Raw genomic sequence first — 23,770 nt, forward strand, 5'->3', positions numbered from 1 at the left:
AATTCAATGATTCGATTATAGATTGGGGACCACCCCTCGTATTGGCCCCGAGTAACGCAGTCGAGGATCAGCCGACGACGAAGTAAGCCTATTATGGCGCAAGAGCCATCTAGAACAGTGGAGAGCGGAAAAGTTTGTGACTCGGTAGCAATTTAAATTTGACGTTCATTACTCTTCGGGGATCGTTGCTGGACGGTGCGGTTCGAGCCGTCAGGACTTGGAGGAAACCCAAAGTCGAAGTGGAGGAACCGCTCGGACAAGGCCGGACGGCTCCGTTCCGGCTTGTGTAAGAATTGAAAAGTTTTTAATTAGGAATGCCCACTTCCGACTTCTCTCTATGATGGCGCAGGACTGCCTGGCCACCGGCTGGTCCCCAGGGCACCACGAAATTAACGGACACGGTGGCTGGCGCGAAAGTCGGGCGTCGACTTTCGGGTTTCATAATTTGCGGGCAACGGGCACTAATTGAGTGATAATGGGCGATAATTTGAAATACTTTCCAAGTTTTCCGTTTCTCCTTCGCCTTCGCCCACTGTTCCGGTTCCGGTTCCGGTCTTCGTGTTTGTTCTGCAAGAAAGAGCCCGCGAGAGAGAGAGAGAGAGAGAGAGAGAGAGAGAGAGAGAGAGAGACGAAGGAGTACAGAAGAAACACTGATTTCTGTGATCACTCGGGACTCTGCCTCTCTCTCTTGCTTTTAAGATGGGCCGGAAGCGATACTAGGCCTCGGATTGCCTGGGGCCCAAGGGGTCTGGGAGGCCGCTTAACTGCTCACGAAATTTCATTTAGATCGATTTATGGCCAACGCTTCCAACATTCCGGCAATTCCCGACCACGCGCGCTCCCCGGGTCGGGTCGGGTCCGTCGATTCGAAAGTTTATTGCAGAATCATTCTGGGGAAACATTCTTGTGTTTGAGTTTATAAAAGCAGACCCCCCCCCCCCCCCTCCCCACCACCCAGTTGGGCCGGACCAGGCCCCCGCCTTTGGGCCCTGGCGGAGCGAGTTTAAGTGATCGGACGCCTCGGATTAACCGCCGAAAAAGGGGTTCACTCTTCTACGCCCTATCCAAAGCCTCAGTCCAAGTGGGGGTCCGGGCCTCCTCCTCAAATGGTTCTAAAGTCGGCCACACACACAAGGACGTGCGTGCAGGCACCACCCGGAACCGAGTGCCGACCCGGGAGCATCCAAAATTGTACCGGCTCCGAACACGGCTGCAGTTCGGCAGCGGACTCCCGGCCGAAGGCTTCGCTGTGGCCACCGAAAACATGAGTTTCCATTTAATGAAAGCCCTGGCCCACTGGCTACCTCTGGGAGCACGAGCCTCAACACCGTGGCAGCCACACCGGGCTACCTAAGCGCTTAACCTGGTTCGCTCATCCATTACGGCGGCTCCTTCCGGCGGCTTCCGGTGGCCGGGTGGGCAAAATGGGAGAAGAAAAACGGCCGGACGAAAAGCGAGGCCCAACTAGGGGTCCGTTTTCCCGGTTTTTCCGGGAAAACGGACTTAGATTTGTGCGAGCCCGGGCTTCACTTGGCGAAAATGCTGATGATGTCGGCACTTTCTGGGGCGCTCCCCAGTCCGGGCGCGGAAGTGAGGCGAGAAGCTGCTGGGATGGGGTGCCTCGGTACCCCAACTCGGAAGCCATGGAAATCATGAAAAATGGCTCCGACCATGTTAATTATTGTTCTCAAATTTGGAGCTCTCATTAGCGGAGGAGCAGCAGCAGCAGAAGTTGGTGTAGGTTTTCGGACCCATTCACTTGCCGCCAGTGACTCTGGGGGAACCTCGGGTCTACTCTGCAACTTTTCCGAATTGGACTACCACTTCAAGGCCAGGTGTTGGACCCTACTCCGACTACGCTCCCTAACCCGATACGTTGTGGTAACCTTACCACCGACAAACCAATCAAACGAATGTTGTCCAATTTCACCCAAATCGCTCCGCTCCTCGGAGGACAAATTAATACCTGCAGCGCCCGCCGTCCCCCGTCCGGATGATGGTCTGGACACTCCCCGGGGAGCGACTGCCAAACTGTTGTCGGAAAACTTTCGCCTGGCTGAAGCAGAACAAGAAGGGAGCGGTAATTTGCGGGTTTGTCCGGACATGAAAAGTCTAGTCCCGGGACGTACCCTGCCGAGACCGCAGCCGGGTTGCAGGGTGACCGCGGTCGGTCGTTCAATCTTTTCGGTTCCCTCTTCGAGGGTCGGGGCCCGATTAATTGAAATCGTGATCCGGGTGTTCATTCCGGGTCGCCTCCGTGCGATCCAGCAGTTGCAGTTCTTTCGCTTCCGGGGCGCCGACCGGCCCCGAAAGTTAGCGGATCGTACGAAAGGAAATCAATAGTTTCCAGAGGCAGCGTGACCGAAACCCGCCAGCGTGGCCGTTCGGGATGAGCAGCCCGCGGGACCCAGTTGTTGCCAGCACGATGGCTTTTCGTCGTCGTTGCCGGCGGCGTGCGCAGTGAAACTAAACGCGGTCTTTGGCGGTCCACGAACCAAGGCGCTATAAATCATACAGTTGACTGGGTCCCAAGCCGCCGTCGCCGCCGCCGCCGTAAACTGGGACAACTTGTTAGACCGAAACCGGGGGCCGCGGGACCGGCGAGACCAAACTTTGGAATCGATGGATAAACTTTGGCCGAACCTTTGGCGCACGGGGCGTGATAAAGTGCCGCGCGGCTATGGAGTGTTGCATTTTTGACACAACGCACCACGGTGACATCGTTGCGAGTTGTGATCTGTCACGCAGGGCCGAGTTTTCAGCGCGAGTTTGCGACGCTATCGACTAAACAACGCGAAGTTCATCAGTATTCATGATCGTTAAGGGTTCGGTACTTCATTCTATGTTTAATAATTTAATGGTTTTTTTTTGTTTGACTTTTATAGCTTTTTGGGTACCTATAACATAACACTGAAAACCCCGAGCGAATCGTAACCCGTAAGCAATCAATAGCAAAACTGAATTCTTTCTTCAAAGAGGGGCCAATAAGCAGACGTGCTTTGAATGGAAGTTAGCACCCGAATCGATGCAAAATATTTGCCAAACGTTTGGCGACAGAAAAGACTAAAGTAACAGGCGAGGATGCTAGTGGACAGGGTGGACTGTACTGTCCACCAATTGCATATCTTTTGGCGCTGAGGTAGAGTAGCGTGCAGTGCCATTAATTTGGATTGTAGATTTAAGAATTTCTCTGTGAGGCCATGCAAATTGCGAAACGAAACCATGGCAAGCAAGCGTGACCGGGATGGCGATGGACACGGGACCAAAATGTGCCGGACGATGGGGAAAAGGAGAACATCAAGCAATTTCAAGGGTAGATCCTTCTTTGGTATAAATAAACTATTATATAAATTTTGAATAAAAAAATCACATATCACATTTCTGGTACATTTTTGCCGGGAATTAGAAAAGTGTTTGGGTTGGTCGTCAAATTAGCGTGAAAGGAAGAACAGTTTGAGGGCTAACTTGTTAATAATATTCCTTTGCATGTTAATGTCAGTGATAAGATTTTCGTCACAAGTTCGACGTTTGCAGAATCGGCTGTAATGCCGATTGCATAACTTTGGGCGCTAAAATACCTAAAAATATCGAAAAATGACTAATTTAGTATTCCTGAACGCGTCTATTGAAGATAAAATGTTGAATTTGATCAAACCACACGCAAAGCAAAGCAAACAAGTTAAAAAAATCTGCCCCATACAAGTACCCCATAGGGCACGAGTTCTTCTCGTCCTCTACGCCTGTATGTATGCAATGAAACGAATGGTGCGTTGATCGGTTTCTTGTGTTTTTCTCGTGCCGGATTTTCGATTGGTAAGCGAAACGAAGCATTTGGTGAGCTGGCATCAAAATCACACAAAGAGGTGTTTGAAAATCACGTTCATAAGGGGGTAATCGCAAGAAGTGTAGTGCTTTGGGTTGGTATTTTTCTATCCATCGTATTGCCCCTATGTTACCGCTTTGATGTGAAGAAAGCGGATTAAGATAGCGAAGCGAACCACAACGACTGGCGCTGTCCTATGCGCTACGTACGATATAGAGTGGCACCGTAACACACTTCAACTGGTGAGACATTTCTTACTTCACTTTATTGTGACTCAACTAAGCCTTAAACCTACTGCCGATTCATGTTTGACAATAAATTGGCATTTCCTCCGAACATGCCGAGAAAAGCTCGTACACGGTTGTATGTTTTCTGTTAACTGCACAGTGCAGGGGCGACAGCTTTGTTGATGGTTGGACGCCATTACCGTACCATTGTGCCGTAGGAGGTTGGCTTCTCCGTTGTTGTTGTTGGCCCTCTTCTCAATTCCCATTGTCCGTCCAGTGAACAGTTTTTCTTGGCTCGTGGCCCTGTTTTCTGTGGCGACATTCTGCAAAGTTTAACCTTGAAACGTGCCATGCTTTGCGATTCGGCTGTATCTTTGGGGATTGGCGAAACTTTGGTCGTTGTGCTGTGCTCCACGTGGCGACAAATTATGAACGTTTGTCAATAATGCTGTTGGTTGTGGGCATAATTAGCTACTTTCCGTGAAGACGGGCCAAAAAAGGAACGGAACCAAGGGTGGAATTTGAGTCACCAAACATTCCACAGTTTGGCAGTTTTCACGCAACGCAAAGTCTCAAACATACGGACGACGGGCAGGGATTTCCCAGAAACAGGCCTCTGGCACTGTCAGCTCGGCACATCGATTGGGAGGGCGCGGATTCCCTGCTTCGCTATTCCGGAATGTAAATTTTTGTTTATTATTTTGGGTCCATAAAATCGAATTCCCGGGCCCGCCGGATACCCGGAAGGTGTGTTCTTTGGTGGCGGTGGCTGAAATGTTTTTGCGGCAGGTATTGTGAAGCATCAACACGCCGGGCATCGCTTTTTACGACAGCGAACGGGGCTCCGATCGGTGATGACATCACGCGCCGCTGCCCGGTTTCCTGCCGTTGGTTCGATTTTTCAATTCGTGGTTTTCGCCTTCGAAAAGCGGGTTTAGTTAAGCTCTTCGAACGGGGATGACGGCGCCGCGCGTTGGTGGCACTGCAAATCCGGATGAAAAGTGCCGAAGGCGAAGGCGGCAGTGAGCGCAGTGAGTCGGAGTCAGGTTATCGGCCACGATTGGTGATGGAATTTTCGGGTAAATCCGGAACGCAAAAGATTGACGCCAAACGAGCGGAGAAACCTGATCGTGAACGTGTAGAAGCTTATGTTTCCTGGGAACAATAACTCTGCTCTGCTCTGGCGACATTGCGAACTTCAGCGTGGGACATGAATGAAGTCGGAAACTGAACGCGTTTAAAGGACTTCCTTCACTTTCGAGCGAACAGTTTCGCAAGCATGTAACAAAGGATTTCAGTAAATTGAGTTGGTGGTTCTATAAAAATCAGGCTCTTCGTTGTCCCATTTTTATGGCCCTGCTGACCCTGTTCTTTAAAGAGTATAAATAGATGTATTTTGTTCAAGGATTATAACATTTAACAATTTCTACTCATTGAATATATAAAGTTGGCTAAAAAGAAATCCATTAGTTTCTCGATAGATTTAGTAATCAATACCTCGTAAAGTATCGATAATGATACTTCACACTTAACAATATGCTTTCATTGTGTTCAAAGTGAAAATTCAATTCAGTCAACAAAGTGAAAATTCGGTACATTTTACAGTTTTTCCTCGATAAAGGCGAAAATTCATGCTAGGCCGCTGAATTTGTGCGTGGTGGTCATGGTGCCGAGCCAGCTTTATAGAATCATACAAAAAGTAATCGTGTTTTTGGCTGAATCTGGAAGAAAATGGCATTTCCATTCCTAGAAATTTATTTCAATCGAGTACATGTGGGCCGTTATTGTCTATGACCTTTTGCACATTTTCCGGTCATCGGTTTGGGCCATCGGTGTGGAACTTCTTTGGTCTCTTTTTCTTTTTTGTCCGCCGTTAAATCGGCCGTTAAGATTGTTTCGCAAGTATCGAAAAAAAATATGGTGGAACTACTCAACATGGTTCCGTCAATGTGTTCCGCTTCAACAACGTATCCTTGTTTGTTGTCTATTCGGGTTACGAAGGCGTTTGGGAAATGCCACTTGCCTACAACTAAGATCGCTTATTATTATTATTATTATTATTATTATTATTATTATTATTGTTATTATTATTATTATCAATCACCAAGCACCGATAGGAGTGTAACCGAGCCCGTAAAAATTGGAGAAGAGAGATTGGAACGCGAGATTCGTCAAATCATAGCTGAGGTAGCGATGCCATGTGACTGGAATCTAGGCATCAACTATCCCATAAAACAAAAGGAGAAGATAGTATGTAGCATCTGTAGGGGTCCAACGGTGAAGACTGCCGTCTACAAGCTCTTCTTCCTCGTTCTACAGGAAGAACAAGTTCCATATGTCGATTAGTTAGTTGATAACTATCAGCGAGAGTTCCGAAGAGGAAAGTGATCATGCGGAAGATCCTTGAAAAGATGTTTGAGGTTCGTAAGGGCATCCATCACCACTGGTTTCAAGGCCTCATTTTATAGCACAGCCTGAATATTGGAGCAAGGAGCATATGTTGGTAGGTGGCCGAAATTACGAAGTCATCGCGAGCTTCACCTATTTAGGGCTGAAGCTGGGGCTATACAGAACCTTTAAAATCCTAGTATATAAATACGCATCTGAGACATAGACTCTGTTCAAAACTGACGAAACTCTATTAACCGCGTCCGCGTCCTATTAACCGCGTGTTCTGAATTAACAGAACCAATAGTAATTCAGAACCAGTTCAGAAGACATTTTTAATCTAAAAATGGATGACAGTACACACACAACGCGACCTAACGGACATCTATTTCAATATGTTACAAAGCCATAGCGGCAGTCCCATTCAGTATTAATTCGAAGGATGTTGGAGTACCAAAGTTGGGAACATTTGCTAATCGAGGCTGCCCCCAACTTTGCGTGTTGCAAAACGATGGCATTAAGTAGCCACCGAGGTACCCACTGGCTAGCCTGATGAAAACACGGGACCAATTGACGGCTTAAAACTTGCACACACCCCCCTGCATACTGCAAATGCGATTTTGAAAAGTTCTCGAAAAGAATTTCAAAAAAAGGCAGATTTGTAGCCAGGACTGGGGCACCAGATACTGAAACAAAACTCCGTTAATATACTGCTCCACTGCAGTTCAGACGCAACTGGTTCCGTACGCCGGGCTCGGGGCTGGGTGCACCGCTGCTGCGTCTACTACGTCGGAGAGCCCGCCTCGTTAAAAAGTTCGTCCATTAAACGGCACCGCTGTGTATGCATATTTGCGGCAGCGCCAAATGAACCCTTTCCCGGGCACGCCACGCCGTGCCGTGGGCCTCACGAAAACGTCTGACCCACACCGGCTTACATTACATTATTCCCAACCCCCCCCCCAACTGGTCCCCAAGCCCCAAGGAACTGGAGGGGAGGAACTTTTTGCCGAACCTCTTTATTCGATTCGGAAATCTTATCAGCGCCCGGGCGGGGCCCTCGTCTCGAAGGGGCCACGGCCACGCCATTGGTGGTTTTCGGCGCGGAGAAAAAGTTTTATGGAATTACATTTTCATTGTCCCCGGCCCCCGGGTCACATCCCCCCCGTGCGCACCGCCGGAACGAAGGCACCAGGTTGTTGCATCGCGGAGTACGCTTCCCTTTGCGTTGCCGCCAATGGCACATCCCAGGGCACAGTTGCAGCTGGGACCTGGGATGACAAAATGCCGTCGTCCCCGCCGGTCCCGACCACCCCTGCTACCCCTCTGGCCGCTTTCCACATATGTGATTCGTTTTTACTCTTATCTGATGAAGCATCCAGCCGGTCCTGGAAAACGGGGGCCGGCGAACCGTTTTGCATTTGTTTCGCCCTCCTGTGTACTGCTGGGGATGTCACTTTTTGCACGCCGTGCGGCCGACACAGCTCGGCTGCTCGTTTGTCTCCCGCGCCCTCCTTGTTGTGCTCCTTCGAGGACGACCCATTTAGCCGGTCGCCAAGCTGTTTCTTGCTCTTGGAATAGTTTCAGTCTCATTAAATATTCGCCGTCGCTCTTTTTCTATCGCCTCCCCGGGGGTTTCCCTCTGGCGGCTCCACGCCGAAGTAACGATCGACTTGCAAATCGATGTTTGCGCCCGTACCACACATACTTTGCACTGGGGTCTTTAGTCGTCGTCATCGGAGGTACCCGAGACCGGGCTCGGGTCGAGATGCCGTAATTTGTTTGCCGTCTGCCGCGTTTGTGGTGCCCTCTCGCAATTACCTTCGGAAGTGTATCCGGTGCTCGGTCGGTGTATCGCCTTTTGTTGCACTTTCGCCGTTTAATGGCCGCTGAACTACCGGCCAAGGCTCTGGTACTTCTGAAGCCCTTCACTTCGATGACAGTCCACGATGGACCGATGTAGACCACTTGGCCACTCGCGCTGGAAGTGTAGTAGTTTGACAGACAATCGACAAAGCATTCGCTAAATAACGGCGTGTCCTTGGTCGTCGACCAAGTACCAAGTACATCTTGTAGGGTTTTCCCCTTTTACTTTAAGGCTCTCCTGTTAACATTCATTATATAGTGTTGATAAAAAGGCCACTAAAAAAATATAAAAAGATGTAAGAAGTGTGTAAGTGAAAGTACAACCAGGTCTGAAAGATGAACATGGATTTGTTTTCAAAGAAATCGAATATTTATTACATTGAAACGAAAAATTATATTTTATTCAAAGTATGTGCCATCGCTAAGAATACATTTCGCCTATCTTTTTGCCAAATCCTGGATTCCCACACGAAAGAATTCATCGACTTTTTAAGTAAACTAATTAGTCATTCCATTTCGATTTCCTCCAGGCCATGGAGCACCTGGCGCCTCCATTTTCGGCAAGAGAAACGGCCTTTCGGTCGTTTTTCGATCAATGCATGGTTCAAATTGACCATTTGTAGTCAATAGCGATCTGAATGAACGGTTTTATAAGGTTCTATGAGCTTATGATATAACACACCTTTCTGGTGCCATCAGAAAGTCCTTTTTAGGAGTCCTTCGACCCTATTTCCTTGTTAAGTCAAAATCGCAATTTTTGGAATTTTTAAACAGTTGAAAGCACTGAGATGTTCCAAAAGCTAAACTCGACGATAATTTGATGCGATTCTGTAGCAGTTTTCTTCAATAGGTAGCAGAAAAATAATAATCCCCCCAAAACGTCATTTTCAGGCACAAAAGTCGACATGGTCGAATCGAATAATTTCTTTTCGACCTGAAATCCTTTGACTGATGTTAGAACAAGGTAATGTTGCCATAAACGCTGAATAAGGAGGACAAAATTGATAGGTAGAGCACTCAGTTTAACATTTTCCATTTTCATGTTTTAGACCTGTTGAAGCTAACATCGAATATAATAGCCGACTGGATCAAGGATCATTAACAGCGAACTAGCCGTTGAATCATAAACACGTTGCTGTTGGCAAAATCCGCATCGAATCAGCATTCGCTCCGGGAAGTTCAATCCTCTGAATCCTATGCGTCAAAAAAGACCAGACAATTGTAGGTTCAAGTTCCTCGTCAACGCAAAATCAATCCAGATCGTTCCGCAACTACCGTATTTGCGTGACTTAGGACCATGTAACGCTCCTTTCGACACCTTTTATGGTCATTAGTTGAGATTAGAGCCGAAAGGAAGAATGGAAGAAGGAAGAATTGAAAGTTATTTTCTGCCCAGTAGTAGTATTCTAGAGTCAGCAAGTAATTAAAAATCTCACGACTTGTAAGCCCGCTCAGTAAAAGACCAACGAGCTTACCAACGAGCAAGAGTACTTTTCGAGTACAAAACCAGAGTAGCGCTTTCAGGCCACTTCTGACTGAGATGTTTGCATCTTACGAACGAGGGGTGAGTCAACACAGACCAGAGTGTTAATAAAATCCCAAAGAGCAGTGAAACTTTATCATAATTTCAAGAGCTCAAAATGAAAGAATTTTAAGCCATTAGCAGCTGCAGCGTCGGTTGAAAACTAAGGCTCAATTAGTTTAGGATAGGCACAGGCCGTAAATAGAGATTTAAACTACCTTGTAGAGATGTGCCATGCTGCCCAACAAGGTTTCGAACAAGTTGGTTGTGGTTGAAAGGATCGAGCAGTTGTTAAAAAATGTGGAAAATCTGAAGTTATTTTTCCCACTTATTTTCAAAACTCGTGATCGTAATTGGATCAGCTTGCACTCCATTTCTATCGGTTAGCCAGAGGAAAGTTAGAAAGGCACGCGGTGGACCCGAAAATCGATTTCGGGGAATGTCCGAACCGAGCCGAATGTAGTGACTGCAACAATTTGTCTGGGCGGTGGTTGGCTGGCATCGATTTTTGGTCATCAGTCAAAATGTTCCGAAACAGTTTGGCAGACTTGTTTTTGCCAATTACCGCTCGTGCAGAATGTTGCTCCCGAGACCCAGCCTAGCTTCAGCCCTTCAACGCTACATTACTTGCTGACGCTGACATTGCTGTATCGATTTTGTCGGAATTTCAAACTCCTTGGAAAACTTAATGTCTAGCGCAGCCTTCCGAGAAATGGTCTTAATGGTTCCCAGAAACACTTGCCTTACATCCTTGGCCTATCATCCTGAATATTTCTGTTAGTCGCGTGCAAAGTCACGTCCGAATTTTGATCTCTGTCTGGACTATCAACTCAAAACTGTTTTTGTCGTTGGGAAGGTATTTTAGACCTTGGGCATACTAATTGTAAGGAACTTAGTATCATTCGGCTGATGTATAATTTGTTTGGAAGATCGAACTTGGTTGTTGCATCTGCAACTATAGAATCATATTTCGTTTCAGCAAAAATAGTGTCAAGAGCTCAAACCAAACCAGTATCGATTTCCCTACAGCGCATATTGCCTCGCACATCGATGGGCAACAAATGATGTTCCGATTCGGCAATGTTCCGCCCGAATGCGTGCGCCCAAAAAATGGGCACCATTACAGAGTCACAATATTGGTTCGTGTCAAACACCGAAACCGACCGAAAACGTCGTCCTCGGCTCGATAGCGCAGAATTGAGGTTCCCGAAACTACTCTCCACTCTGGGACGTGTCCTCTCGATAACGATGGCCCAGAAACCAGCCGACCGGTAGTGCCAAACGGACCCACCACACCACGCTCGAGGGAACTCCTGCCAACCATCGCATTTCTTAACAGCGTTTCGCATAAACATTTGTTGTACAACCGCGAACCACGCGCCAACGGACGCCATTTATCTTGCGTTTCCCGTTTTATTTCCATACCACTTTTACATTTCACTCCTTCGCGGGTCCGTCACCAATCATCTCTCGCTCTCTCTGTCGCTGGCACCGATGATGGGAAGCTCCAAGAAGCTAAGTTTCCTCAGCGGGTTGCCTTGCGTTAGTTTGGCCGTGCGTGGTTTGTATCCTGGTGGCCACACAGCTGGGACATGGCAAAGTTTCAGTTGTGGGCGCGCGTGGTGCGAATGACTTCAGTAGTTCGTTCGCTCGTCCGCCGCGGGAGGCCTATTCCGGATGCAACGAAAGCCAAAGTGTCCTCTGCCACCAGCACCAAACCGGGAGCAGTTGTTCTTTCTTTCTTCACGTTCCGAAGCACGGACGGAATCCGGCCAACATCTGCCCGTAGACGTCGGACGCGTAGTTGGCGTAGTTTTCTACCAGCCCGTAATAGACGCAGGCATTAAGGTGGCAACATCACTCACTCCGGGCTCCGAGTGCTTGGGCGAAACGACCGCGAGGACCACAAGCAGCAGCAGAAGGCAGTTGTTTGTGACTCTTCAACTTTTACCGCTGGGCCCAGGATGACACAGCAGCACTCGTCGGAATCGTACTCGTTTTGATTTTTCCCTTCTGCTCCTTATCGGAGTGGCCATGTCGGTGGAAGAATGCAGCCCACACATGTGCGTTGATTGGATGCTGAGTTATTCGAGGTGCCGTCAAAAAATTCCGAAGACGTCAGCATTCCGCGGCTATGGACTCACAGTGTAATGAGTCTGACTTCTCCCCGGGGAAGCCAGTGGCGTGAAATTAATGATGAAAGTTGGAACCGAGTGCCGCTGTCCGACCAAGTCACCTGTCAGTGAGTCCTGATGGTTTGAAGCTGAGCCCAAGAAATCGGACGGACGCGTCTTCAGCTTCTTGGACAAGCCCAACACACCGAACCCGGGCCAAATCCTGCGGCAAAAGAAGAAACCGGGCTTATCCCCGGTTTCGGGGCGTTGGCCCTTGAGGTCCGCTCGTTTTACGCTCGTTTACGTTTTCCGTGTTGCGTTTGCAATATTTTCGCCGGAAATTTTTCAGCCATTTGACGGGGTCCTGGGCGGCCAAATGGGCGGACGAACGGGCACCGTTTTTGTGTTCTCGAGGCCTACGTTGCCTCGTTTCCACTAATGTGCCCGGTGGTGCCGTTTGTTTCGTCGTCCAGAGACCCATTGTTTTCGGGCGGGAGAAGCGCAGGAAATAAAAAGATCGGGGCACCGGAAGACTAACGAGCCCCAGCTAGCGTGGGGAGCGTGTGCGGGCCGTTAGCGGGAGCCAAAACGAAGAAAAATGGCTGGACGACCCCGGGCATGAGGTGAAACGTGACGTGTGGTATGGCGGGACCCAGGCCAGGACGTACACATCACCGAACCCAACGGAGGACCCAACGAAAGAGAAAGGGCTAATAATAGTTTATTTGTTGGTGTGCGCTCGGTCCGTTCATTTCACTTTATCAGGAAATCGGAAATTATTGCTGATTCGCCTCGCCCAGCACGGGAGCGCCCTCTACCGGTGCGGCCTCATCAAAATGTGGGGCCCTGTGGGGAACCTCTGTAAACATCAAACGGACGAAAGTTTCTCCCGACGCACGCATGGCCGACCGGAAAAGGGCCACCATTTTGCGGGCAGCTCAAGTGAGAGACGAATGGGGTCCCACATCAAGTACCCACCCCGAATTCAGGGGCAGACCGGAATGTGCGAATGAGGTCCGTCCGCAGCTTGTTGATGCTGATGTGCCTCGGCCCGCAAAAGGGATTCCCTTCATCCAGACGCAGCCTGTGTGCGTAAGAAATGAAACTTTATATTAAATTAATACCGTGTGCCGTGGGCCCATTGTAGCGCAAGTATCGGACTCGGACTCCGAACACCGAATGATGTCGTGCAGGTTAAGTGGGCACAAGGCTCTTGTGAAACGGCCATTCGCTCACCGTCTGTTTACCGTTCCGGAGAACTCGAGGACGCAAAAGATGCACAGAAAAAAGGTGGAGCCAAATTAAATTAAATCCTCATCTAAGCGCCCAAGATTTATGGTGGGGCCTCTCGCAAGGGTTCCCGAGCCGAGTCCAATGCTCGATCCTGAACGCTCGGGACCGAATGGTAATGGTGGACCGAAACGAAACGACATCAAAGTCAAGGCATCCAAACGTCAAGCGATCACTCGGGATGCTCCGGAAATAAACGGTTTTTTGTTGTGAGTTCGCTGCCCATTAGATGGACAGTGGGGAGTGTGTTGATTTAATGTGCCCTTTGAAGGCCCTTTGTAATAATAAATAATAAATAAATAAATAATTCAACAACTCACTCACCTCTATCTCATATCGATTCCGTCGCGATGGCTCATGACATGACCGGCCCACCGGAGCCTGGCGAGGCGACAGAGTGAGGTCGTCGTACAGTGCACGTACGAGTAAAAGTGTTATAAGATATGGACGATTCCGACTCCGATGACAAAAAGTGCCCAGAACGGCCAACCCATCTTGCCAATCAAAACGAAAGATGGCGGTCCGAAAAAAGTGCAAATGACAAACGGCTCCGATCCGCGCTCGCACCCGTCAATAAAGCGTGGTAAAGCGGGGAGTAAATTAATTTTCACCTTTCCCCGGTGGGCTGGCCCTCGGCTGGGCGCGGTGATTAATTTAACTTTCGTCTAATCTGGCCCTTGGTCTGGGAGTGGATTATTTTTTTTTTTTTGGCCTATGCGAACCTGTAGGACCCTCTTGGGAGGCGCGTTGCCGGATTATGGGCCGCAACTCCGGCAAGATATCGGACTTCTATCGCTAAGACCTGCTCCGGCTGCTGCTGGAACTCTTGGGAAGAAGTAAATAAATCCTGAACGGTCCATTCGGTGTGTGACGTAACTACGCGCGAGCCTATGACGCGTCAGCCGGGGTTGGAGGGGGACTGTGTATTCGTTTGGTCTGTCATTAGTCAAGTGTGATACCGGCCACGGGTTGGAATTGGAAGCCGGGCGCGGGCGTGATAGAAATTAATGCCAGAGCCGAACGCTAGGACTGGGCGGTCGGGAGGTCCGAGTCTTCACCATTAATCAGACGCTCCTCATCTGCATCGAAGTGCTATCAATCAAGACGCACAAGAACGCCCCCGGAACCAGGGAAAAACCAAGGTGTGGGAACCAAGTCCAAGTTGAATACAAATTCACTATCGTGCCTCGAAAGCAGCTACGCCTGGGGACGGTAGGTACGGTAGGGTAAGAGTACCTTCAAAGACCTAGCCACCATCACCACAGGGCCAAAAAGCACTACACTTAAATGTTGTGTGCTTAATTTGTTTTAAATCAGTTATCTCGTTATCCTATAATCAGTTATCTTGTTCCAAAGAGATTCCAATTTATGAACTCCATCCCTGAAGCGAGAATCGAGAAGGGCTGCACAATACGCTTTCACAGTTGTTTTAACCTCATCATATGATGAAAAACGCTTTCCACGCATGAATTTGTTTAGGTCTGGAAACAGATGGAAGTCGCTTGGAGCCAAATCTGGTGGGTACGGTGGATGCTCCACCAATTCGAATTTTCATGGATTTTTGCCATTGTTGAAATGCTCCTATGACATGGTTCATTGTCCTGATGGAAAAGGATTAGTTTCTTCTGAAAACCAGGCCTTTTTCAAGATTTTTTCCCTTCAGCTGCTACTTACAATTCTAGGGGTACAAAAATTTTAAAATTTTATTGTTTTACAAGTTTGCAGGTAATCCGCTAATAAAATTCCTTTCGTACTGAAAAAACTGATGTTAACACCTTATTGGCCGCTTTCTGAAGCTGTACTCATTGAATGCAAAAATTCCTTATATACTAGGCTGTGTATAAAGTTTTGCCGGTCGATACCAGAGGGCGCTGCTAGCAGCCTAATTTTATTTCGTAATATTGGTACACTCTTCAAATGAACATATGTGAAGTTTCATTTTGATCTGTCAATTCATTCTTTGTTCCCAAGCCATCGACGTGTCGTAGTATTTTTTGCAATGGAAAAATATGAAGCCTTCAGATTACCCATATTCTTCGCCTTCAATTAGGGGGTTGAAAGGATGGTTTCTGAATTTAAACGTGGTCGTACTACTCTTCAAGGCGATCCACGTCAAAAACGTCAAAAAATAGACACAGCACCCGAAATCCTAGATAAAATACGGGATATCGTATTGAAAAATCGTCGAGTCACTTAAAGAGGTCTAGTACAAGGCCTAGCCATCTCATTGAGCATTATAATCAATATATTGACTGAAGTATTGGGTTTTGAAAAAGCTGTTTGCAAAATGGGTTCGGCATTCGCTAAAAATGGAACAATGCACCGTGTAACAAGAGCATTTTGAAAATGGCAAAAATCCATGAATTAAACTTCGAATTGTTGGATCCACCACATTCACCCGATTTGACCTCTAGCGACTTCCATCTGTTTTCTGACCCACAAAAAATCATGCGTGCAAAGCGTTTTTCATCAAATGATAACGTCATAACAGATGCGGAAGCTTATTTTGTAAACTTGCAAACGAAGAATGAAGTGAAATGAAACTTCACGTACGTTCATGTTCACGTATGAATAGTGTACCAAAAAAAGGTAATCAATTTAGGCTAGTAGTAGCACCCTATTATTGGACAGCAAAACTTATGGAACAGCCTGGTAGAGTGGGCTGTCGGAGCTCCAACGGAGCTCCCGGGCTTTTACCTGTCCAGATGGAGCACTCAGGAGTTTTTCGGTGGTCGTGGTGTAGCGATTGAAGTGCTTTGGTGATGACGTAGCGATTGGATGCCTCCAATCCTCTGATTGATCCCGATGGATGTTTGTGGTGTGACCGCGCGAGTCCAGTGTCATCCGACATCACGGACCACGGACTAGTGCCAGGCAAGGCGTCCTCTGCCGATGTCCCAATCAGCCGCTGCACCTCGGGGACTCGGCACTGCTCGCAGGGCCCTGCATTCTTTGGCCTTTTGCAATCAGCCGGGCCATTGTTTCCGCTTCCGTGGTACATGATTTTTCGACCCGCCACGGATTTGTGGCTCGGCTTAGGTCGGTCGGTCGGTCGGGTAGGCCAGTGAAGTGGCTTTGGGGAGTGCATATTTTAGGGCGCACTCCGTCACATACAGGCCGTGGTCCGAGGACCGGGAGCGGGATCTCTCGGAAAAGAGACCCTTGATTCGGGTGCCCGTTCAAAAGTCGTCCAAATTCCGTATCCTTTTTAAGCTCGCTCGCCTCGCCCGTGTTGTTCCGTTTTCGGTTTTCTCGGTCAAAACACACGGCCGTCACCCCCTGCCCCCCGGGGGGCCACCACAACCGTTGGCAAACCAATGGCGCAGTCAAACGGCCACCAAAAAAAGGGTCCAAATTCGTCGGAAATGGTGCGCATCGAAGGAAGCAGACCAGGCGTGTCGCAAACTTGGCCGGGGCCTATGCATTACTCACATTACCACGCACGAGGAGGACGAGGACCTCCGTGCTGGGCCGTGCTATCTATCAAAGAGCATCCCAAAGGCCAGACTAAAGCCTCCCGGTACGAATGATCCTTCCTTGGCCGTCTTTCAAACTTCATCGTCCGAGCTCGGCTCTCGTCTCCCCGGGTCTCTCTCTCTCTCTCTCTCTCTGACACTCGATCTGACAGCGATGAATATTCAACGGTTCTTCGGCCAGGCCGGCCAGGCAGCCGACAGTTGAAACGTGTCCGGCTCGGGTGATATGAGCGGTAAGCTGCGGGCCTACGACCAAGACGACGATGGAGGCTTTGAGTAGGGTCATCGGCAACTCATCTTTCCCGTATCTTCGCTACGTCCGCCGCCGCCCGGATAAGAAGCATCAGGTGGAAGGCCTCGGCGATGAACGGTCCTCGGAGGACCGATTCTCGCAGCCCGTCGGGTAATCAACGTGAGGTGCTCGACCACTTCGAAAAAGAAAGCACCAATGAAAGACAGAAAAAAAGGAACATGGGCAACCTTCGCCATAATCCTCGCACCAGGCTCGATCGGTTCCAGCGATTCAGGTCCGGAACGGGATACATGCATATTCATCCACGCCGACTGGCCCGAACCGGGTAACATCCGGGACCTTCTGCTGTCCCGAAGATTACTGGCCACCGGCTGTTGGGACATTTGAAAATTTCTTAATTGCGGGCTCACCAGCTTCTGGGGACCGGGAAGTGCCCGGGAGCGACCAGAATGGTCAGAAGTGTTTATTGCTACTGCTAACACGCACCGGCTCTCCGGACGCGTGCCCGGTACTCGCACTGGAATCGTACCTTTTTCGGAACCTTGTGGAACCTTTCGGCTTTCGGGTTTGAGGAACCCCTGGAGGGAAGTGCGTCCAGCGTTAGGCGGGGGTGCGTTCCCGATGGGCGAAGCGAAAAACCAATTTTGAGGATTAATATCAACATGCTCGGAATTGGAAATTTATCTGCCCCTCGGCGGGCGTGAAAGTGAGCCGAAGGCAGATCGGGCGGAAACCGCTGGTGGACCGCGGTGAACCGCGGGGCGAAGAAAGTGACACCGGCGCCGGGGCTTTGCATACATCGTCGGGGCCCACTAGGAAGTTAAACCGGAATCCTCAGCCCGGCAGCCCGGGAGCTGGCTGCTGGTCTGGCAGGTCTTCGCTTCAAGTTTCTCCCGGGAAAGTGTCAGCCGTAAATTTGATTTAGAAACTTGGCGCCACCGGGTCGAGCTGCCCAACGGCAACACCGCGGCGTGGCCCGAGTCTCGAAGGAAGTTGAGGGTATAAGGTAGAAATTTTGGACACCACCGTGCGGTTCCGTTCGCTGTCCGAAAGTTATGCGACCAGTGACGAGAGCGGGACCTTCCCGGAGACAACTTCGCCCGGGTACACACCCGGGAGTCGGGAGTTGGAAAAGTTCACACTTCTTTCCGCCGGCCGACAGTCCTAGATGTCAGTGCGAGAAGTGCTCCACAAGCCAGCCAGGGTTGTCTGGATTGCCTCCACTTGACTCCACTCAACCGACGTCCGCGACCGTCCCTAAAACTATGGCGACCTTTGGCGATTGTTCCCCCAACCCGGGGGGGGGGGGGACAGTTCGAGGAAGGATATGAAATTATACATTCAGCTCCCCACCGTCAGTGATCCGGACCGTGGAGTGCGGGCATTCCGGGCGTAATCGGATTCGCCACTTATCGAAGCCCGGAGCCAGTGGCCCAAATCTTCCACCCGTCATGGGTAATCTGTCAAAGAATTGTTGACTCCGATGACTCGGCAGCCTTAATCGGCAGCGTTGGAATCCGGGGGTGGGAAACAAATGGGCCTGGATCCCTCCGGCAATTGAAAGACGTGAAGCGTGGACCCGGGACGTTCCCCGGCACTCCGTTCGGCAACCACCGGCAGAGTGTCACATAAATTTCCGATCGAATCTCATGCCCATAGATCTGCCCCGGCAAATCTCTGGCAAGCTGTGCTCCGTTCTCCAGGACGATCCACCACGTGATCGGGGACTGGAGAGGCGAGTCGTCGACAACCACAACATGGTTGCAGCAATATCGTAACATTCTTTGCGCTGCGGTCCCGGAATTGGGCACCGAAGAAGAAAGGGAAAACCATCCTTCGTGGAAAGGACATATTGGATCACATACAGCCCAGGGGGAGCTGGGAGCGGCACGAAAGAGGCGGACGTCGGTTCCATTGATTTCGATATTGCCGGATGTCCATTTGCTGTCGTCCGAGTCCGAGGTTTTGCTTCGCTGCCGATTGCCGGGTTTGGAGGATGCCAAGGAAGCCCTGCAAGCTGTTGTTGTGTCCCTGTGTCCCAACTCCCGGGGTCGCCCTCCCCCCCGCCGAAAGATATTAAATACACTGCCAATCTAAAGGCATCCCGGGGTCGCCGGTCTCTGCCATCGGTTCTTCTTCCACCGACACAGGACACGAGAAGGGAACTATTGGAAAACCCTGCGCGGACAACAAATCAATGGCGACACAATCACACTATTTGTACGACTTGCGCGGATTTCTGCCTTCCCGTTCGGATTCGTTCAAGATTTGGTCCTTCGTTGGGTGGAATGTTTTGTTGGATTTATTTTTACACTTCAACAAGTCAACAACTCGCCACCGAATCAGCGCTGCTCTGTGTGGAAAGGTCCTGGTCCTGGTCCGCGATAAAACAAAAGTTCCACCGGGCGTGCGGGGGCTCGTTAACCTGTCGACAACAATGGGGAAACAAAACGATGGCGAAGTGTAGTGGCGAAGTATTGAAGTGGACCGCGGTTCGTTTATAAAAAAACAATATTGGCTCCGATTCAAGCCCTTTTTATTTAATTCCTCCGAGACTCCGGCCATCCATCCATCCAGTTTGCGTTTTTATGTGTTTTTTTTTGTTGCGGTTTTGTGTTGGGTTTTTACGTTTGTTTAGTTGCTATCTCACTCTCCCGCTCTCTGTCCCGCTTTCTTTCTTTGGCTCTTAATTTACCGTTTTTCTTTTCCACTTCTGTGGCTGTCGCTCTCGCCCCGCTTCTATCTATCTCTGTGTCTTCGGCTATCGGCATTTGTCATATTTTGCTATCTTTAGCTGCTTATATTTAAATGGATTTCCCTCTGCCTCTCTATGCCATCGGCTTTTATGGTTAGCAATGCAAATCGAGGTCCCACCCCGCCTAAATCTTGCTCTCCCATATGTCCGGTCTGGGCCGGTCCGATTTGCATTTTGGCGCTAACCCTCTAGCCGCTCGGTGATCCTTTTGTAATATACACACCACCACGCAGCAAGGCGCATCTACACTTCCGCCGACGACTTGCCGGTCCTCCTGTACATCCTGGGTCCTGGGGTCTGAGTAATGGCGGCGGGGCGAGCAATAAATCTTGGCCCTCCAGCGGACCAGCGGAAACCAGGGGCTTCCTGTTTTTTTTTTTTTTGTTTGGTTTGGCCTGCCCTCAGTGACAGTGTGGTGATGGTGGCATGTGTTTTTGCTAATTTGTTGATATCTTATCGCTAGGACGAGCGTAGGATTATGATTTATTCAGCAGCAGCAGCAGCAGCAAACGGTGGCGGTTTGAAGTGGCTTGGCACGTGCCAAATTATTGTCGGCGGCCTAAGAGGAGGGAAAAACAGCGGCCAAAAGTGGTCGGTCGGGCTCTCTGCCGGCCCGCCGGGGGGCAATAACGCAATTGTCAGACGGATGAGCATCACGCTCCTCCACGTCCGGGCCGGGGTCTCTCGATTGAGCTGCCGGCGCCACCATAACGAGACATAAATATCTGCAAGATATACAACAGCTACTCTAACCGGGAACACCGGGACACGGGACGGGACCTGTGGCCCGGTAATAAGCAAAAAGTAAACAAGCCACTGCCAAACAGCTCACTCACCGCTCGCTCAGGGCCTGGGGGGGCTGAAGGATTTATATGTCGCATTTCGAGTTCGAGGCAACACTTTGTTCGATTCATTGGAAAATAAATCATCTGAGCGTACAGATGAAAGCTTGACTGGCTTCCGCACCCGGCTGGGCCCGGGATGTGTCTGATTGCCTTTTTCAGGTTTTACTCGTTTTGTATCTCTCTCTCTCTCTCTCTCTCTTTTTCTTTCTCTCTCACTCACTACGTGGTGGTTAGCCAAAGTAACGAGCCTCGCTCCAGACGGTGGGTAAAGATGTCCTGCAGGCCAACGGGAATGGTGATCGCGAAGCGATGAAGCTCGCGAACTGGGCCGCACCTTCAAGGATCCACCCCAGCGTCGGTGGTGAGTGACGAGCTGCCGACGAGGATGCTGTGAAAAAAAGCCACCGAAATGTTTATTAGTTATTTATTCGTACATTCAATCGATAGGTGGGATTATGCCAAAAAACATTACACACAGAGAGAGAGAGACAGAGACAAACGCTGACAGAAAAGTGACACGTTGTCATCGTAGTCGAATGGGTCCGTAGTTGGCCCTGAATTTGTGTTTGGAAATGTTACCGAGAACGTTGACAGCATATGGCCATCGCCATCGCATAGTCCAAACAACCCAGTCCGAAGCGGAGACATTGATTCAGGTACGGTTGAGACATTGATCCAGGTAGGCGTAGATTTGAAGGCGGTCGCCCCAAGGAAGCAGTCGACATGGTTGTTGCGATGACTTTTGTTGGATCCTTTCGAGATGTTCGATGTAGATACGGATAGACGGATTCAGAGACCAATATGGTCATTGGGATCGGCAGTATTTCGTATCCCAATTTACTAACCGTAGATTATGCAGTACTTTTGACGTCTACTAGTGTAGTCTATTCTTATGTCTTTACGCTTTCCCTGCTTAATGGTAACTTGTAGAATTGGAACAGCTGATAATATTAGGTGTTTGAATTAATTCTTTCCGTTTTTATTCAACATTTGTGTCCTAGCTACAGCAACAAAACGCATGGCTACCACAATGAAAGTACTGTTCGTTGTTAGCTACTACTTTCTGCCATCGTTTAGGTAGTTCCTCGATTTTGTGTCGATGGAACTTCTTATCTTTATCAGCGATTCCCTCAAAGCCTCTTTTATCAATACTTTCATAAGAAGTGATCCGCTGTGCTGCCAAATCGTTACTCACGTAACGGAGCAAATACTATTCCGAAAGAACAACATCTGGTGAATAATGCGGGGAGATTAATAGTTCCCATCCGACATTTTCGGGATAGGTTTTTACCGGTTTTGCGATGTGGGGGTTCGAGTTTTGTCATTTTGAAAAAGCAGCCTATCAAGTCATTTATAACATTCTCGTCGTTTTATGGCCAAAGCATTGCTTCAAATGCATTTATTGTTGTTGATGGGTTTGTCCTTCAATAATTTCATCGGGTTTTAAAAGCTCAAAGTACACCACACCTTTCATATCCCACCATATGCACATCATAACCGTTGCTAATTGAAAATTTCGTTTTGGTTGCGATGGACATGGTTCACCAAGCTGTATCCAGGCCTTTTTGGGTTTAAGATTCTTGTAATAACTCCACTTTTCATCACCAGTGACGATTCGGTACAAGAACCCCTTTTTCTGCCGTGCAAGTTGTAGTGAAAAAGTACTCCCCGCAAAAGTTCTTTATCAGGAACAAAACTTGACATGTTCAAATGCTTAACACAGGTGTTGTTTACACTTTGACCAAACAATCTATACAGCGTTAGATGCGTAATGACAGTAGCTATCAAAAACATGTTTCTTAAAAAAATATTGGTTATATTTAGTGATTAACGCCATCTATTGTAAAACGGAAGGAATTAATTCAAACACCTTATAGAACTTTTGCGAGCGTTTATTGCCAGTCCAGGTATGATTTGTCCGTTCCGAAGAAGACGCAAACTGCGTGTTCCTAATGGTTGTTACAACATCCTGCAGACGAGGACCCCACTTCCTGTCTGCCAGATTGCAGCTACTGGTCCAGTGGTGGGGTCTCATCTGTTCCTACTACTATCAACTACTATTGCAACCAATAGGAATTAACTGCCCAGGCGAGGGGCCCCAAACAACCGTCGCCTTGAATGGGTCGCCTTGGGCGGAACACCGAGAGAGGACATTGAATCGGTTCGAACGGCTATTTTTAGAAACTGCTCGAATGTGAGGCACTGCAACGGTGGCTGTGGCAATTCGGCAAGTTCGGCACACTAATGGAGGGGCGCACCGTGACTAACCATCGCTTTGATGACACAAAAACGTAAAGCCACCACATTTCGATTGGGTTTTCGCTTTTTTGCGTTTGCGTCCTCGTTGGCCAGTTTGTGTTTCGATTGGCCCAGCCGGTCCATATCGACGCCATTTCGCACATCGCCCAACTGGCCGCACTTTTTGTGGACCAATCTGCCCGAGCACGTCGTTAAACAGAAGACGTGCAGATAATGGTCCTTTTTTTCGTCGACCAGCTCGTTGCCATTTCGTTGCTGCTCTTCAGCGCTCGGCTCTGGATCAAGCGGATGGCATCCTGGCCCGCCGTAGTTTGCCGTTGTCCGACCGACTGTCGGCTGGCTCGTTTGTGACCACATTTACAGCGCAGCACCGAGTGAAAAGAATCAATCGTACGGCTTGTGGAACGCTTGGCAAAGATTTTTACGACTTTCACACACTGTCCTGTGATCCAAAACGGGTGAAGCCTTTCGTTGCTGTCACTGCTATCTGCACGCCTCTGCATGCGAACAATTCTGCTTCGAGCTGGACCAGGACGTGACTTTTTAAAAATAGCAAACTGTCCGCGGTTCCAGGAACAACACCAGTTACTCTTCGCCGAACGAAGGTACCGACGGTTACGGGAATACGAAACGACGCGCACAGAGTGACGTAGGCCCAACCGGTGCAAACAGTTTCAAATTAGCGATGTACCGAGAAAGGCTCGGTTTCTTGGGAAATCTCGTAGGCTGAGGCGTAATCAAGTGACTGTGCTGGCAACAAAATGTCACAAGCGTGGCGATTTAGTTGAGGTAGCTGAAAGTGGTAAATGGTTTACCGAACTTCTACGAACTATATTCTGTTCCGACGAAAGCATTCAATCCCCTTAACATATTACGTGTGTGAATTAATCCTTACGGTTTTATAATAGATGGCTTTACTCACTAAATGTAACAGATTTTTTTTAAATAAAATATG

General features: G+C 49.0%; 1 protein-coding gene across 1 annotated transcript in view; it reads right to left on the reverse strand.

Moving 5' to 3' along the window:
* Window positions 1-20,786: 20,786 nt before the first annotated feature.
* LOC131215311 (uncharacterized) overlaps window positions 20,787-23,770 on the reverse strand; it is a 38,951-nt gene continuing 35,967 nt past the window's right edge. The window contains exon 6 of the mRNA XM_058209700.1: window positions 20,787-20,944. Coding sequence (XP_058065683.1) covers window positions 20,787-20,944 — 158 coding nt within the window. The remainder of the gene's footprint in view (window positions 20,945-23,770) is intronic.

The sequence above is a fragment of the Anopheles bellator genome, chromosome 1, assembly GCF_943735745.2.
Source record: "Anopheles bellator chromosome 1, idAnoBellAS_SP24_06.2, whole genome shotgun sequence".
Classification (NCBI taxonomy): Eukaryota; Metazoa; Arthropoda; class Insecta; order Diptera; family Culicidae; genus Anopheles; species Anopheles bellator.